We start from the raw sequence: 17486 nt of genomic DNA, 5'->3' as shown, positions 1-17486 counted from the left end.
TGGAAAAAATAGAAATGTTACATTCTACATTGTCACAGATGAACAACTGGATGCACTCGTTTCTTGTTGACCACTGACTGAATCCTGACACAAAGCTGTCAACCACAAATGTTTTCCATACGGACTGTGTCCAGACTTGCTACACATACAATCTGTTAATGGTTGCTTGTGTTTAGCATTAAATCTGCATGCAGTAGCACTTTTGGCTCGCCAAATGTTGAGCTATTATATGGACATAAGACGAGAACCTCATTGCCTTTATTTCAGTTTGACTAGGCAAAACAGATGTGATCAGCCCAGGGCCAACATTCCCAGTTTCTCTTTTCCACGTGGGAAAGTTCCCTTTTAGCTGCCAGCATGGGGAAAGGATACTAAAGCTACGGGAACTGGATTATAGCTTAGTGAACAGGTTATATTTATTTCAATTTTCTCTCTAAATTGTCTTCCCATGTCCCATAGTCAAAGGAGATGTCCTTGGTCAACCCCAGGGCTTCTCTGAATGATGTGTTCTTGGCGTTGTACTGTAAGCACTACCGTTCTCAGTAGTTTAACAAAAACATCAGGTCACACTTATATAAACAAAGTTTCCGCTGGTTTTGAAAAGTTACAAAAAAGAAAAAATGTGCTGGCAGTTATCTTTTTAAAAAGCCTTTGAAGTTATTTCAAGTCTGAAATTTAAAATGTAAAATTTAAGTTAGTGTTAATGTGCACATAATTTACAATTACTGATATATGAGTGACATGTCAGAGCCTTTTGCACTTTCACAGCTGCCTCATGCAGCTTGCTGCACGTTTTCTGCAATCCTTCCTGGCTAAAAAACTATTTACTATTAGTGCAGTAGAATTTTTTAGAACCATTCCTTCAGTACAAGTAACAATAAAACACAATGAAAACACCTCACAACATGTAAAACTCTATTAGTGGAAAACGGTACATATTTTTAAAAATAAAATACTTTGCAGAAAATTGTGTTTTTTTAGCAATGTTATATGGATTAATAAATATATATAATAACTGCTTTAGAAGCTTTAGGTTGAGCTTATGTTAATAATTTATATTTTGTTTAATCAGCAATCAAAAGGATCCTGGGAGGATCATGTATTTGTAAATAAACACCTGCTAATGAGCTCAAACACAGATTTACAGCTTGATTTTGAAAAAAGTATATTAAAAAAAAAATTTAATGTAAAAAGAAACAAATAAACAGGTTGTTCAAAATTAATTAACAATTAACAATTATTTTAATTAATTTAATTAATAATTGAGAATATTAATGAAAAATAAAGGTGGTGTATGAGGAACACTGTTCGTTAAACTTTTCTCATAGATGCTAATTTTAAAATGCTAGTGGAGCAAAAACAAGGCGTTTCTTGTTAACGTGCTGATGGAGTTATTAAAAACATTTTCACACTGTATTCTAACTCTTCTATATATTATATATACATATTGGCCAAGCAGTCACTAAGTCATTTCTAATGCTACTTCTATTACCGCATAACCCACTGATGCTAGCTGATCTCAGAGCTTATCTACTATGCTCCCATCAATCTCCCATTAGAGACAGATGGAGGACTATGAACGCACATCAACCAGAAAAAGGTGTTATTTCCCAACTTGACAAGCTCAAGCGATTGATAATGGAAAGAAGACCTTTGCAAAAACTGAGGTGCACTACAGATTCCTGTGGAATTGGACACAAGCGGAGTTAATCCTGCTTCCAGAGACTATTGCCAACTATAGCTATATGATGGATGAATGCAAACAGGCCAGAAGCTTTAACGACAGAATGTTGTTTGAGATGAAAGGAGAAGGATCACTTTAACTTTGACATTTTAATTGATGTCTGTTTTTAGATCTCGCTACACAAGCACTGCGTGCCTTGCTTGCACCTCTTATTTTAAGAATGTTTTTTCTGCTCTGTGCAACATGGAAAAGTGCACCCAGTTAGAAGAAATGAATCAAAACAATTTATTAATTCAACTAATTAACTTCAATTAGTCTTACAATGAAAAAGGGTTACCAGCCAGTATTTTCTTAAAAATATGTTGAATTCCTCTGCTTATTATTTCAAAAAGTCCATATTGTACAGTTATGTTAGTGACAGTGAGCTACCTGTGGGCATTATCAAGAAGATTTTTTTTTTTTTTGCCAGACTGACTGTAAATTACAAGTGATATGTGTTGTAAAGGTTTCAAGAAGTAGATCACAAACACATTGTAAGACCAAGAGTTCAGATTTACAACCTTAATCGTAACCTACCTTTATCCTGCCGCTCACCAGATGTGTGAGAGCCTCGTAAAACTTAAGCTGGGATTTTATATGGGCGTTTAAACAGGTAAGATGAAGAACAGTGAAAATGCTGGCAGGGGGTGTGGGACAGAAGCCAGGTCAGGTCAAAGGTGGTCATGATAAAGGAAAGGAAAGAGGACCGATGAAAAAGCCCTACCTTCAAACCTATATCTCTGAAGTAGCAACATTTTTACAGCCTTTGTATTGCGTGCGACCATTGCGATTTAAAGATAGCCATGCTGCCTGTCATCTAAGTATAACAATAAAAAACAAGGGAAACATTCAGCTATCACTGCAAAAGTTTTCAAACTGTTTTCACTGTTTCAAAAAGTCCTTGACGAAAGCCAACAACTCTTGATTCCTTTACCAGCTTATTCTATTTTATTGGTTCTTCCCAAATATAAAATCTTTGTGCTTCCTCACAGGAAGGTTCAGCACAACCTGTAGAGAGTCCATCATATTTTAAAAGAAATATATTCATATTTTACTCTCAAAGTTAACACGCACATTAACAGTGAACCGCTTGATGTGCAATAACAAGGAACTATAATTTTTCTGAGCTCAGATGACATCTTGAGTCAAGGTAATCCGGTGGTTATATATTTTACTGTTACCCACCTTTAGATTTTTCTACAAAATTGTGAGGCAGATTTTGTTCTTGGTATAGGTCTCAATATTTTTTTTGTGTGTGTTACTGCAAGTAGTTTTATGTATATCTAGGCTTTCTTGTGTTGCTTTAAGAGGATGAGGATCAGCCACAGGTGTTTTGATTTTGTGTCTCAGAGGATAAAATACTTCTTGGTCATAAATATATGAATGTGCAGTCATGGCAACCCTGAGATCCAGCAAAAGCTCAGCTGAAGCTTTTCTGAAGATACTTTCCGTTATGCGATAGCTGATCATTGTGTCAATAAACAGTTTCCAGAAACTCTCGGGAGAACATAAATCCAGGTGCACCACATGTCTTTTTAAGTCCATAACTGCATTTTTGGAAGTAATTTTTCACTGGTTTGCATGTGCAGGTTTGCTACCAATGAAAGAGTCTGGACAAAATCCTCCTGTGCTGCCAGAAATGCAGCTTCTTTATAGAGGTATTGTTTGCTGCCTCCCAGGTGTGCCAGCAGACAAGCGTGTGAACCTGAGGGCCTATCTGGATGACTTGATTTGCTGGCTATTTGTGGATGCAATGATTATTGACTGATGAGTGAAGGAATTTAAAATCTAAAGCCTGCAAATGCAGTTAAGCAACAATAACACAGCTTTGAACTATCATAAAACTCCACGAAGGAAGAATTTTTTCCAGTAATGAGGAAGAGTCGGCCACTGTGGGCTATTATTGATTTTCAGTATCTCGTGTGAACTTAGATCATTTGGAAACTCATCACTGAGTAATCCAAGAGGGCTTTCCCACGCTGAGGAAGAAGCTTGTCATTTTACTCCCATAAATTATAGTGCTGTTGGTGTCCAGATACCTAATTTTATGTGGACACTAGAGAATTGGGATTATAATTTTTTGAGTAAAACAGCAGATTTTTTACATTTACACAAACACCGTGAAGCAAGTTGATTTACCAGGACACCTGCGGATTATTTGATAATAGGGTTTTTTTTTTAAAGCAGGGCTTTAATAAAATATTATGCAAACTATGTACAAGATTATCAAAAATGATCAAAAACTACATTTATTGGATATTTATTTTTGACTGTTTAACACCAGCAAAGCAAAAACGATGAAAAAACAGTCCAAAAAATAACTGCGTCATATCCTAAATGTTCATGTTGCACTGATTTCCATCTCTCAAGCTTCTGTCTTTCTCTAAACAAGACAAAACTAGTCACATGTAGTCAACTTACACCAAATCACCAAACCCTATTCGCATGTACAGTTGATAGTTATGAAAGACAGGCATTATGAAAAACTGTTTTAAAAGACTTTGTGAGGCATTGAATGTTGTGGATGGCTTTCAATTCGTTAACATTTCATCTCAATTGCTGGTTTGTTGTAATTAGAGCAGGTATAACACGGTTCTTCAGATGTTTTCTCATATATTTATTAATTGTGCTACAAAGCATTAAATACTAAATTGCTGTAACAATGTATCTGTCTGTCTTTCCAGAACATTCACCGTTAACCAGGATTGAGCTTTTGTCTGAGGTTTGCACGGATATTTATTTCACTAATAAAGCGCTACACATCTAACATGGGTACACAAGGCCTTCTGGGCTGCGTTCTCCTAATCACTTGCCTCACCTTATCAAATGCTGGGCTTGTGAAAAAAATCCTACGGCATCGACGACAGACTTTGGCATCCCCTGAAGATCAAAACATAACCCTCCCGAGAGCAGATCATCCTTTGGTTTTCAACCACGTCTATAACATTAATGTTCCTGGAAGTTCCTTGTGCTCAGTGGACCTAGACACTACAGAAAGTACGCACCTTCATCCCAAAGATGCACCAGTCTCCTCAGGCCATCACATGACCGAGCACACGCTCGACGGGGAGAACCAGATTGTCTTCACTCACCGCATCAACATACCTCGGCAGGCCTGCGGTTGCACCGACCACTTGCCCGGTCTAAAAGCCCTCATGAGCCGGCTTGAGATGCTTGAGGGAGAAGTTTCAGCTTTGAGGGATCAGTGCCACAGTGAAGGGGCCTGCTGCAGTGCTCAGGTCAAAGGTAGGTCTAATTTTTCCATCACGCTGTGTCAGTCACATTTGCCCGTTAGAGCCAGCAAAGTAAAACAATCCTTTATTTATCAGACCCTGCAATGAAAAGTGCTTTGTAACCCCACAAGTCTCGTTCATGAGTCACATCTGTTCCCTTCATCTGCTGAGAGTTCTTTGGAATTTAACGTGGGGGTGTAATTTTAGCTGTACAGTAGAGGACACCAGCTCATCTATTAACTTTGCATGTTTTTTTGTTATTTTTTGGATCAGTAAGGGATTACATAAAGTTTTGTCAGTACCAATGAAAGCAAGAAAACAGTAGCTGCTAAAATAAGCCGGAATAGTTTGGCATTTTAGGAAATACACATTCGCTTATGCATCTGTTGGCTCTTCATAGCATACAGAAAAGTCTTTCTTCACTGCCAACTCTCAACAAGAAAGTCAAAAAAGCATGCTTTCTCCAAATGTCAAGCTGACTGCATTTGTCATTGTTATGCTGCATTTTTTTTAAAGGTGAAGTGGGAACAAAACCTTACTGTAATGGTCATGGAAACTTCAGCGCTGAAACCTGTGGCTGCATATGTGAGCCTGGCTGGAAGGGACCCAACTGCACCGAACCCGAGTGCCCAAAGAACTGTCGGGACCGAGGCCACTGTGTGGATGGAAAGTGCAAGTGCTTTAAAGGCTTCGCTGGAGAAGACTGCTCATTTGAGGCCTGCTCTGTGGACTGCAGCGTGCACGGCCAGTGCGTGGGTGGCGTTTGCGTCTGTACGGATGGTTTCTTTGGCGAAGATTGTTCTCAGAGCAAGTGCCTCAATAACTGCCTAGGCCGTGGGCGCTGTGATGACGGAGACTGTGTGTGTGATGAACCGTGGACTGGCTTTGACTGCTCTGAGCTTATCTGCCCCAAAGACTGCTACGACCGTGGACGCTGTCTGAATGGAACTTGCTACTGCGATGAAGGATTTGCCGGTGAAGACTGTGGAGAGCGCATCTGTCCGAACAACTGCCGTGGTAATGGTTTCTGTGTCGATGGCCAGTGCGTCTGCACAGCTGGCTACAGTGGAGAAGACTGCAGTCAGCTCACCTGCCTGAATGACTGTAACGGTAGAGGAACCTGCTTCAGTGGGATGTGCATCTGTGACACAGGGTATCAGGGTGAAGATTGTAGCCAGTTGGCATGTCTGAACAACTGTAACAACAGAGGCCAGTGCATAAATGGACAGTGTGCGTGTGATGTTGGCTTCCAGGGAGACGATTGCTCCGAGCTGTCCTGTCCAAACAGCTGCTTGCACAGGGGGCGCTGTCTCAATGGTCAATGCGTATGCGAGGAAGGCTTCGCTGGTGAGGACTGCAGCATCCGCACATGCCCTTCAAACTGCTACGGCCGTGGAGAGTGCTCCGAGGGGCGTTGTTTATGCCACGCAGGCTTCACTGGTGAGGACTGCAGTGAATTGAGCTGCCCCAACAACTGTAGGAACCATGGCCGGTGCATCAATGGTCAGTGTGTCTGTGACGAAGGGTTTGCAGGAGAAGACTGCAGTCAGAGAGCTTGTCCCAACGACTGCCTGACCCGCGGTTACTGTGTTGACGGAGAGTGCATTTGTCATGAAGGCTATTCGGGAGACGATTGCTCCGTGCTCACCTGTCCAGATAACTGCAACAACAGGGGGCGTTGTGTCGACGGAAGATGCATGTGTGAGATCGGATATGAAGGAGAAAGCTGTGCAATGATGAGCTGCATCAACAACTGCCAGGACAAAGGGCACTGCGTGAACGGTCAGTGTGTCTGCGATGAGGGATACATCGGAGAAGACTGCTCACAAGGTAAGAGTCTCTAGACAAAAAAAAGGATTTGACAGTTCACAATTTTAGAAAGTTTCCATGTGTTAACTAAGTGCACCATAAAAGCAAATGCAGAGTGATGTAATTTCCTTCCGTTCTCAAAATTCACTCACCACTCTTCTTGAAAGAAACTATTCTGGTGAATATAAAAGAGGGTTTCGGTTTTTGTGCTGCCCTTGTCTGTACTCGGTTTGTGCTTTTTTGGCAGTTCTTCACACCACAACCAGATGTGTGTCTGGAGTTTGCATTAGCTCTACGTGGTTGATATTCACTGACTTGAGGGCCTGAGAAAATGTCTAATACAACACCCTCAGCTGTTTTTTTTTCTTGATTTTTTCCAGTATCTCCTCCAAAGGACCTAACTGTTGGGGAGGTCACCAGTGAGACTGTCGGCCTGTCCTGGAACAATGAGATGCTGGTCACAGAGTACCTCGTCACATATGTGCCCACAATTCCTGGCGGTCTTCTCCAAGAGTTCACTGTGTCTGGAGACAAAACTGCTGCAACTGTTAAAGAGCTTGAGCCTGGTCTTGAGTATCTGATTAATGTCTACGCTGTTCTGAGTAACAAAAGGAGCATCCCTGTGAGTGCACGGGTGGCCACAGGTATGCCATATTTGTTTCTGTGTTCATTTGCTGTGAATATGGTTAGAAAAAGATACTAGACATTTATTAATTCTCTCTCTGTCCCCCCTAGACCTTCCGCAGCCAGAAGGGCTAAGATTCAAATCAGTAAGAGAGACCTCAGTCGAGGTCATTTGGGACGAGCTGGACATCCCCTTTGATGGCTGGGAGATCTATTTCCGCAACATGGTGAGTCTCCCCATCTCTGCTGAGGACTTGCCTGCATTTTATTAACCATCAGGGGAAAAGTCAGAGGTGATAAGCTACGACAGCTTATTGAAAGTCTCAGCAATACAAGGATTTATTTTAGTGGTAACCATTAAATTTGCTTTGACATATGGAAAAGTGAGGGATGTTATAGAACTGTGGCTAAAACTGCTGCTGAGATACCAAGGCAAAATCCAACCAACTCTTCGAAAAGGAATGAATGTGTCAGCTGATAAGTCCTTTTAATATTCTGTAGCCTTAAAATGTGTTGTCCTTTTCTGACCTTCAAGCTCCTGCTCCTGCCTTTTTGTGCCTTGCATGAAGAAATATACTGCCTGCGGTACACTAAACATAGCATAACCTAAACGGTAATGAAAATGCTAAAACAGAGACACCATGTTTTAATGCCAAAAGCTGATTTTCTCACAGCAGTCAAGTTTAATGTAAATTTTCTACTTTAACTTGATTTGCATATTATGTAACTTTTACAGAAAGAAGAAAATGGAAAAGTTTCAAGCACCCTTCCACCCTCTCAGAACCAATTCTTCCAATCAGGGCTTGGACCAGGACAGGAGTATGAAGTCTCCATCAATATCATCAAGAACAACACCAGAGGACCCCAAACAACCCAAACATTCACTACCAGTGAGTTTCCTGCACACAGAATATTTACAGTCATGCAGTTTATGGCTGCCTATCATCAACTCTCGACCATAATCATCACATTAGAGTCAGAGAAGATTTTAATTTTCCTGCACTATGTGGCAGCTATTAGTACTTTTGCACTTTGACTGTGTCTGCAATGTGAGCTAGAGTGAAGAAAGAAAAGAAGAACTACAAGAAGAAATCCCAGGTGGCTCTCCATAGTCCATCTAACAGATTCAGGGTAAAGAGTAATAACTCAAACTAATTGAAGCTGAGCATAGCATATCCATGTCATAGTTGTTTTTTTCTCCTCTTCCAATAAATCTTTTGCTCTTAGCTCTCGTCCTTGTCTCGTTGAAACTTTTATTGCCGAGTTACTCCATACATTAAGTTATGAAATGGTTCCAGTTCCTTACGCCATCAATATGGCACGTCAAGCCAGACAACTTCCTTTGAGCATGGAAAAATCATTTAGTTAACAGGACTGTGTTGATGGACTCTCTGGGTATCACACCGTTTTGTTTCTGATGTCATTTATTTGTATAGGCTGAAAGTCGACACAGAGGAATGATAGAAGCGAGGTTAAACTTTTCATACCCTTGTACCCCCAGTGGTCCTTTTTTAGCATGGATCCAAAATATGGAGGAAAAATGTCTCCTCCACATGTTAACACAGGAGATTTGTCAGGTAGTGACATGACGTCAGACTTAAAGGGAATCACATTATGTTTCATAATGACTTTTCCTGTTGTGGTGGTTGATATCCAAGTTGAGTTATGCAAGATGTATTTTATGTTTAAACACGTACAAACAAAACAACGATTAACATCTCTTTATCCAGGTTTTCTTTGTGAATTTGTATTGTGTATTTTTAGATAATGAATTACACATACAGAGACTGATTAAATCTTTGTTAGAGACATTTCTCTTCTTATTGACACCAAAGGTAGACATAACTTTTTGGAAAGGTACTTTTTAGCTTGCAAGATGACACTAGAAGAGATGGACATAGCTTGCGGTGCCATGAATTGGTATTGATGTTACCGATTTGGTGCTGTTTTTTTAGCCAAACATGAACATATTTGAAACCCTAAGCAGTTGCTTGGTTAGCAAGCTACATGTATTAGCATCTTCTATGACTTTATGATGCCGAAATACCTTTAATCTTCAGGATAACCAAAGTGGAAACCAGCAGTGATACTTAATATTTTTGCACTGACAGTGCTAACTTGCTGATTTTTAGCAAAAGTGTTCACCATACTCAACAGCTTAGGTTAGCATGATTAGCAAAATTAGCTAAATAGAGCCAAATATACAGCTTACATTGATTACAAATAAGTTATTATGTTTGAATATTAAGCTAGAAAAAAAGAACCCCTGGATGCATCAGTTTCTAGGACAATTACCACTCTTCACATTTTTTGTCTTTCAGTGAATCAGTACCTCTGTTGTGGTTAGATGACATCACGTTTCTTCATGCATCTTTTCTCCCCTCTATATCTCATCCAACTTTCCTTCTCTTACCAAATTGCCCAATCTAGAGATTGATAGCCCTCAGCAGGTGGAGGTGAAGGATATTACGGACTCCTCGGCTCTGATCAGCTGGTCTCAGCCAGTGGCTCCCATGGATGGAATCACCATGTTTTACATGCCCAGCTCTGACCCTTCAGATGAAAATCGTGTGGATATATCCCCCCCAGACAAGCAGTATAGCATTGATGGTCTGAGGCCAGACACCGAGTACACAGTGTCGCTCATTTCCAGGAGTGGAGACATCACCAGTGACCCTGTCACTGCCACATTCACTACAGGTTGTCTTGTGATAATAACTGTATTTTCTGTTTTGGTTCACTGTATTGTTATATTTTGAGACTTCTATGCATTTGTACACCACAAACTAGAGCAGTCTAATGTTGTATTAGTATGTATTTAAGGTTATTGTATGATTGTAGGTCAACAAGTGTCAAGTCATTACATAATTAATGAAAGAAACTCTGTTTATGTAAGCACTGGATGCCCCCACGAACCTTCAGACTGTGTCCCAGACAGACAACAGCATCACCCTGGAGTGGACCAACAGTGAAGCTGATATTAGCAGCTATCGGGTAAAATATAGTCCCATCTCTGGGGAAATTCATGGTGAGGAAGTGTTCAAGCGAGGACCAGGCGATAGCACACAGGCTACCATCACCAGTAAGTATCACATGGATTAATACAAATTAAGCTTGACCACACACATGCAATATCCAGAATTGCATTTGTCACCCAACATGGATATTTAGCTTCCGTCTTTCTGCACCGCAGGGCTAAAGCCAGGTACAGAGTACGGGATTGGAGTGACTGCTGTGAAGAATGAGAGAGAAAGCCTCCCAGCTACCACAAACGCAGCAACTGGTGAGAGACACTGCTGAACAGCTGTCCAAACACTCCTCCTTCACACCGCTTCATAAACACACAGACAGATAGGATGTGTTGATACAAATTGAGTGGTGAAATGACACTAATGAGCTGTTTATCTACCTCATTTTTCTGTCAGACCTCGATCCTCCCAGAGATTTTGAGGAAATTGAATCCACAGAGACGTCTCTCAGCGTCAAGTGGCAGAAACCTCAGGCCAAAATCAGTGGATACAGACTGGTGTACATCTCCAGAGACGGTCAGGTTGGGGAGGTGGGGTTCCCAGCTGCAACGACTACCTATCATTTGCCCAATCTGACTCCTGGGATGAGCTACACCCTTACCTTGACTGCAGAGAGGGGGCACAAAAGGAGCACACCCGTCTCCCTGTCTACATCCACAGGTGGGTAGGGAACCATTTTTCCACAGTTTAAATGAATAGAATGAATAAGAACGCATGCATTTTTAGTTAAAGGCTCTGTTACGTTCTTCAGGATTTCTTCGAGGAGCTAAAGTTAAAAGGATCTACAGACAGGTTCAGCTGTTGGAGTTCAGGGGTGTCAGCATCATTAATTCTCTTTTATCTTACTGTTCATTGGACAACCTGAGATTGTTGCTCTCCACTGTAAAAAGATCCATCTCCTATTCTTTTTTTAAAATTAATTAAGATTGGTTTATAGTAACAGCTGCGTTTTTTGCATATATAATGCTAATCGCAGCTTTGTAACCAAGGCAACCAGGACTGAAAGCTTGAAAATGATCATTTGTGTACATGTTTAGAAATACAAGTAGAGATTTGCTGGCTGGAAATAAATCTGCTCCCGACCAGCACCAAGAAACTATTATTTCATCTGTTACTAAACGATGCTTTCTTGATTTTCTTGTTTTCCTTGTAGCCTCTTTCACATTTTATTTAGCTGACTCAGATGACCGTGAGCTAGCGACTCCTACAGGCTTGGAGGACAATGTCATTAGCTTTGTGTATCTAGACCCCTCCGAGTCCCAGTTTTCTGGGACCGAGCCTGAGGATGAGCCTGGAGTGCTGACTGTCTCAAGTGTCACGTCTGATGGATTTGATCTGTCATGGAAACTAAAGGCTCGTGGTGTCTATGATAGTTTTGCACTAGAATATAAAGACACTCAGCGATTGTGGGACATGAGAGAGGTTCAACTTCCTGGAGATGCCCATGGCTCTAGAATCCATGGCCTGACGGCATCGACAGAATATCTAATAAAACTTTATGGAATAACAGGTAGCCAACGAGCTGCGCTACTTGAAGCTGTTGCAATCACAGGTATAAGTCTCTCTTTTAGGGTTTTTCAGCTTCTTCCTTCAGTGGAAGCTTTTGATTAGAGGCCAGACTGATATGGCTTGCATGCTGGATTCTTTGTTCCCAGATTTCACAAGACTTTTTTTTCCACTGAAACCATCATCTGCATAACCTTTGGCATGAGTCCATTTGAACCTAACAAATGTCTCTGTTTTTACAAAAACCCATCTCGTTTGATTCTTTGGTTCCCAAAGTTCAAATGCAAGAAGAAATCCACAGTGGCATCAGTGTCTAGCCTGGATTATTAAAGCTATCAAGCACACTGGTTTTCTACTGAGCTGGTTGTCCCAGTTTCTTCTTGTACCTGAGCTTTTAAATTAAAGCCTTGTCCCATCATTAACCCCGTTTAGAGAGATGAGTGATTCTCTAATAGCAAATTAAACCAGGTCGCCTGCATGTCTCATGACTAAGACTCCTGAGTTGTGTTTTACAAAAGCCGAAAGAACGTGGCTGTGCATGGCTTCAACTTAATTTGAAGACAACTGTATACTTTCACACCAGTGGACTATGCAGAGTCTTCAGAAAGTTAATGACCCTGCTTCAGGTGTCATTAATGCCTTAGCAATGGCTTGATGATTTAGCCGTCATAATATATCCATGATTCAGGTAGATTAAGGACAGCATTTTGTGCAGAATTATTATATTTTTATGTTAACCCATTGTTTTTCTTCACATGATCTTTTTACAGTTTCCAGCAGAGCCAATAAGAAATTCATTCTTTAACCTTCTTTTATTCACTTAGCACCCAAGCCCACATCTCCAGATGTGCTTACGCTGAGTATCAAAGATGCCTCAACGCTCCCACAGTCTGTTCCGGATAATGAAGCTGTTCAAAACCCAGACATCCTCAATACTCTAAATAATGAAGTAACTTCCACTTCTGATTCTGGCGGGATAAGCTCCGGTGCCGAGCCTGACAGCTCAGGCTTGGACCTACTCGGGGATCTCACAGTCAGTGTTACCGCCACTAGTGTAAAGCTGGCATGGTCCGCGCCCGATGAGGCGTTCGATAGCTTTTTGGTGGAGCTTACTGCTCCGTCAGCAACAACGCAACCTCGTGTGACCACGGTACCAGGAAATATGAGGAAGGCTGAAATAGAAGGGTTGTCCCCTGCTACACACTATGATATTACATTGCAAGGGCTGGTGGAAGGGGAGCGATCTTTACCTCTCAGAGTTTTTGCTACTACAGGTACATGGAACAAATATTTCATATTGTAGCCCTTCATCTCAATCCATCATCATCATATCTTTTATCTCCTATGTCTGAACATTTCAGAATGGTTCAATCATTTCTTTTTCCACAGATACTTCATGTTTTATTGTAAAAGATAATCCTCATTGATCTAATCTTGTCTTTTGCTGAACTTTTAAATCCTCACAACAAAGTATTAGGTCCACAAAAAATCTGAGATTTTGAGATTTAATGTGCATTTAACAAAGAGACTTCTAATTTTGAAAGTTGTTTTTAGTTGAACTTAAACGAACAATATAAAAGTGATGTCAAATGAAGGAAAGTTCTAACATGTTGTTGGTAGAATTTGTTAAAAGTTAGAATACTTCAAATTATATTAAGAATATGTTATTTAATTCTGATAATGAACTCAAAATTAAATATTAGTATTCAATTTTGACTCTAATGTCAAATATATTGTAAATATACAGTATACTGCAATATATCAAATATACAACATTCAATACTTTAATATCAAACATTTTAATTAAGAGTGTAAAACTTTTTTGAAAAATTATTTTGTGATTAAAATGATTAGAGTTTAATATTGTTCAATATTTAGGAATTTTATTTTATTTTTTTATTTTATTTCACAAGTCCCTCAAAGGACTCTTACGATACTAAAAGTTTGATGCTTTATTGTGTTTTTATTACAACATGATGATGTCAGCCTGTGATGTTCATATGATATATTACTTGATATGGCTTCTTGAAATATTTTAACTTTGTCCTTGGGCGCTAATAGTAAAGGTCAAGGTCAAATGCTTAGCCAATCTAGGTACTAGTTTTAAGCCAATCCTTAAAAAATTCTGCATAATATTAAGTTTTTACTGATTTTTTTATATATGGCATGACCTTGACCTTCACCAAAAATGTGCTTAAGCTATTATTGGTATCCACCATTTGACAAAATTTCAAAATAATATCTTGATAACTGTTGATGTTAGACTGCTAACTAACAAACAGGCAGACAGACAAAAGACAAGCAAACAGAACCAATTACACATTTTCCGCCCTTCGGTGGGACAAGAAGATGGGGAGAATTTAACCCTCCAGTTTTGTGCACCCCACCCCCCTTACTTTAGTGTTCCTGGTCAAAATTGAGCGGTCTGTTTTAAATTAACACAAACATTTTTCACCACAAAATTCAGTTGAGTGGGCCCTACAGTTGGTTGTTCAGTAGGTCATTCAGCCAATGGGGGGGGGAGGTTGAGTGTATTCCCATTCATTTGCTATGGCACCACAGATGTAACAAGGATGATTAAAACACTCAAAATTCAATGAAAGAGGTGATCATCACTTTTATGTGTTCAAGTGTTTGCAATTTTATCTCAAAATCTGAGATTTTTCCCCCACTGTGCTCCTCATACTCCTGATGTACTTTTTTTTTTTCGCCTTAAAATGAAATGCATAATCCATCTTCCTGTCCAGCTGACCCCAGTCTGATATGTCTATCTACCAGAGATGCTGACGCCAATGGTGGTGAACCTCACCATCTCTGACATAACATGGGATGGCTTCACTGCGTCCTGGAGCCCCATGAGTGGGGACTTTGACAGCTTTGTGATTGAGGTAACAAACCTGGAGAATTTTGCAGAGAGCCAGAACCTCACTCTGTCCGGAGACGCTTTGAGCCTGGGTATCTCTGGGCTGAATCCCAACACCAGCTACATGGTTGGCCTGTATGGGATGTATCAGGGCTCCTTCCTTGAACCTGTGTACAGTGAAGCCACCACAGGTACCTGCAACTTGCAGCGTTGCAGCCTTTTGTCCTCTAAACTGTCCTTCTTTTCCATGAATAATTTCTACTAAAGTCAACATCTGTGAAGCATACACATAAATAGCTCTGTTGTCTCACTCTCAATGGAGCATCTTCACCTCGCAGCATGAAACAAGAACATCATGATAATAACGCAATTGTTGTTTATGGCCTCAATGTCCAACACCCTGGACACAGTGCACTTTACTGCTTCATCTTAACCAACATGCCGTTTACCATTCCTCACCCTCCAGCCACTGATTCTGTCTAGCTGAGAGAGGGCAGGGTGATGCGTACATGTGCCTCATCACTGACCCAAACCCCTTGACTTACCTCCGACTGATCCCCTTATCCCAAAGTGCATGAAGCCCCCCTCTGCCATCCCTGCATCGTGGTCCGGTCTGGCGCTGATGTGCTGCAATGATTGCAAAAGCAAACCAATAACTCTCAGCCTCCCCCGCCAGTCATACAGCAACAGTGCGATAATCTCATATCATCTCATCAGCCCTCATTCAGCGTATAATTGATTAACCATGACCCATCATTTGCCCGTCGATGTGCAAGCGCTCACAGTATGCGTGAGTATCCATGTCATCTTTCAGTTTGTGTGAATGACGCTGGGGTGGTTTTGTGGATTCTGATGAAGTTTATTTTCACGGAACATCAAAGTAAACACAAGTCATTTCCTTTTGGACTGCTAGGTGGCAAATGATTAAATCTTCTTGTCACTATCAAGGTAAAAAGCTAATAACATAAAACGAAGCTAACAGTAGCATCACCTCGATTTACATCTGAATTTTGTTTTTAGTGCATGCTTGCATGTAAGGACTATATTTCCTGCAACATGTAAATGAAGTTTAACTAGCTCTCTAACTCATCTGCTTTGAATTGCTTTGATGCCGCGTTATGCTTTGAATTGATCAGCATTAACATGCCCAAACCATGCTACATGTGCATGAAATCTGCTTAATCACATTTTCAAATTTAAGTCAGTGATTAACAACTCAAACTTGCAGGTAATTTTGAAGGCCTTTTGAGTTTCTCTCCTTGGCTTTACATGTTGCTTATATTCAAGGTAAAGAAAAGAGTATATTTGGTTTCCAAAATTTTTACAGTGACACAATTCTCTTAATTTTGAACACGGCTCTACAAGCAATATTAAGGGACACACTGGGATACAATTCAAACACAGACTTTCAACTTTAATTTACAAGGTGAAACAAGAATGCTGCATTGCCACAGCTGAGAAATCACAGCCATTTTAATGCGCAGTGCTTTTTAAATGTTGAGTTGAATTGCTTTCATAGTATTCTCCGTAAAATGCTATCCAATCAGCTTTGCTGCATTTGGCTGAATCACCGGAGACAATAAAGCTCTGCATACTTCAGAAATTGTCCAGCTGCTTCTGTGTTCGGTCACATTAGCAATAAACACGTCTGGCCTGGTAGCTTTAGAAACCATGCATGGCTGTACATACTCTCTTCACTGTGTTTCTATATGTTTGAAATCATCGGGTATCTCCATACGCTTTCAGTTTTAGAAGTGGTCCAGCTTTTTTTGGAATGCAGGATATGGGCGGATTTTTAATATTTACCTCATCATTCTTGTTCCCCTTGAATTAAATTTGAAAAGTCTGTGCTTCAGTTGCCTCATGGTTGTGTATTGCAAACCTATTGCGGTGGCAGCCACAGTGTCATGAATCGCTGTGCGGCAGGCAGGAGTTGGACCCAAAGTGCAGGACTCACAGACTCAGGGAGGTGAACTCAAAACTCAGCTTTATTTGCTGGCAGGGAAAAAACATACAAACTAATCTAAACTGGGAACTTGGAAAACTCAGAGAGACACACACAGGGAGATCCACACAGCAAGAGGGATGACGCAACACTGACTCAGAGAAACACAGGGTTTAAATACACTGGGAAGTAACGAGGGGAATGAGACACAGGAGGGCACAGCTGGGAGAAATCAGGACTGACGAGACAAGCAAAGCAGGACGCATTCACATGAGACACGGACCATCAAAGTAAAACAGGAAGTATCACACAGAGACGCGAACTTGACACAGTGGAGACAGCAACTAAGAAATACAGAGACATAAACCATAAGGCAGAGGTCTAAGAACCAAAATACACAGGGAAATACTCAGCTGGGAACACAAGAGACTAGACTAGAGAGAGTAACAAAAAACCAACCATGAGAACATAATGCACAATGCAGAGTGACAGAAAACAAGAAACTCAAACATGCAAAGACACAATTACACAGAACAGAGGGGACACAGAGAGACATGAAGGGCAAGGGATCAAAACTAGAAGCCATAGAATAAATCACACACAAGTACAATAATACAAAAATCACAAAGAACTAAAAACGCTGGGTCAGGAGACCCAGGACCGTGACAGTACCCCCCCCTCAAGGGCTGGCTCCAGACAGCCCAAACACAGAAAGACAAAACCAAACAGAAAACAACCCAGGGCGGGCGGCGGG

General features: G+C 40.7%; 1 protein-coding gene across 8 annotated transcripts in view; it reads left to right on the top strand.

The window, feature by feature from the left end:
* tnca (tenascin Ca) overlaps nucleotides 1–17486 on the top strand; it is a 58816-nt gene that overhangs the window by 23359 nt on the left and 17971 nt on the right. For 4 of the 8 annotated variants that reach the window (XM_085280206.1, XM_085280204.1, XM_085280202.1 and 1 more), the window contains 12 exons: nucleotides 4408–4969; nucleotides 5473–6786; nucleotides 7146–7409; nucleotides 7501–7616; nucleotides 8126–8279; nucleotides 9820–10089; nucleotides 10286–10471; nucleotides 10583–10672; nucleotides 10815–11078; nucleotides 11572–11970; nucleotides 12749–13198; nucleotides 14703–14978. In XM_085280206.1, coding sequence (XP_085136332.1) covers nucleotides 4492–4969; nucleotides 5473–6786; nucleotides 7146–7409; nucleotides 7501–7616; nucleotides 8126–8279; nucleotides 9820–10089; nucleotides 10286–10471; nucleotides 10583–10672; nucleotides 10815–11078; nucleotides 11572–11970; nucleotides 12749–13198; nucleotides 14703–14978 — 4261 coding nt within the window. In that variant the 5' untranslated portion in view covers nucleotides 4408–4491. The remainder of the gene's footprint in view (nucleotides 1–4407; nucleotides 4970–5472; nucleotides 6787–7145; nucleotides 7410–7500; nucleotides 7617–8125; nucleotides 8280–9819; nucleotides 10090–10285; nucleotides 10472–10582; nucleotides 10673–10814; nucleotides 11079–11571; nucleotides 11971–12748; nucleotides 13199–14702; nucleotides 14979–17486) is intronic. The other 4 variants (XM_085280207.1, XM_085280205.1, XM_085280209.1 and 1 more) reach the window with 2 other exon arrangements.

Source organism: Mchenga conophoros, linkage group LG7, assembly GCF_057382185.1.
Source record: "Mchenga conophoros isolate Kocher_MC1m ecotype Shallow Benthic linkage group LG7, M_conophoros_male_GT1.1, whole genome shotgun sequence".
NCBI classification, from domain to species: Eukaryota; Metazoa; Chordata; class Actinopteri; order Cichliformes; family Cichlidae; genus Mchenga; species Mchenga conophoros.
Note: the sequence above shows the minus strand (reverse complement) of the source record. Positions and strands in the feature narration are given on the sequence as shown.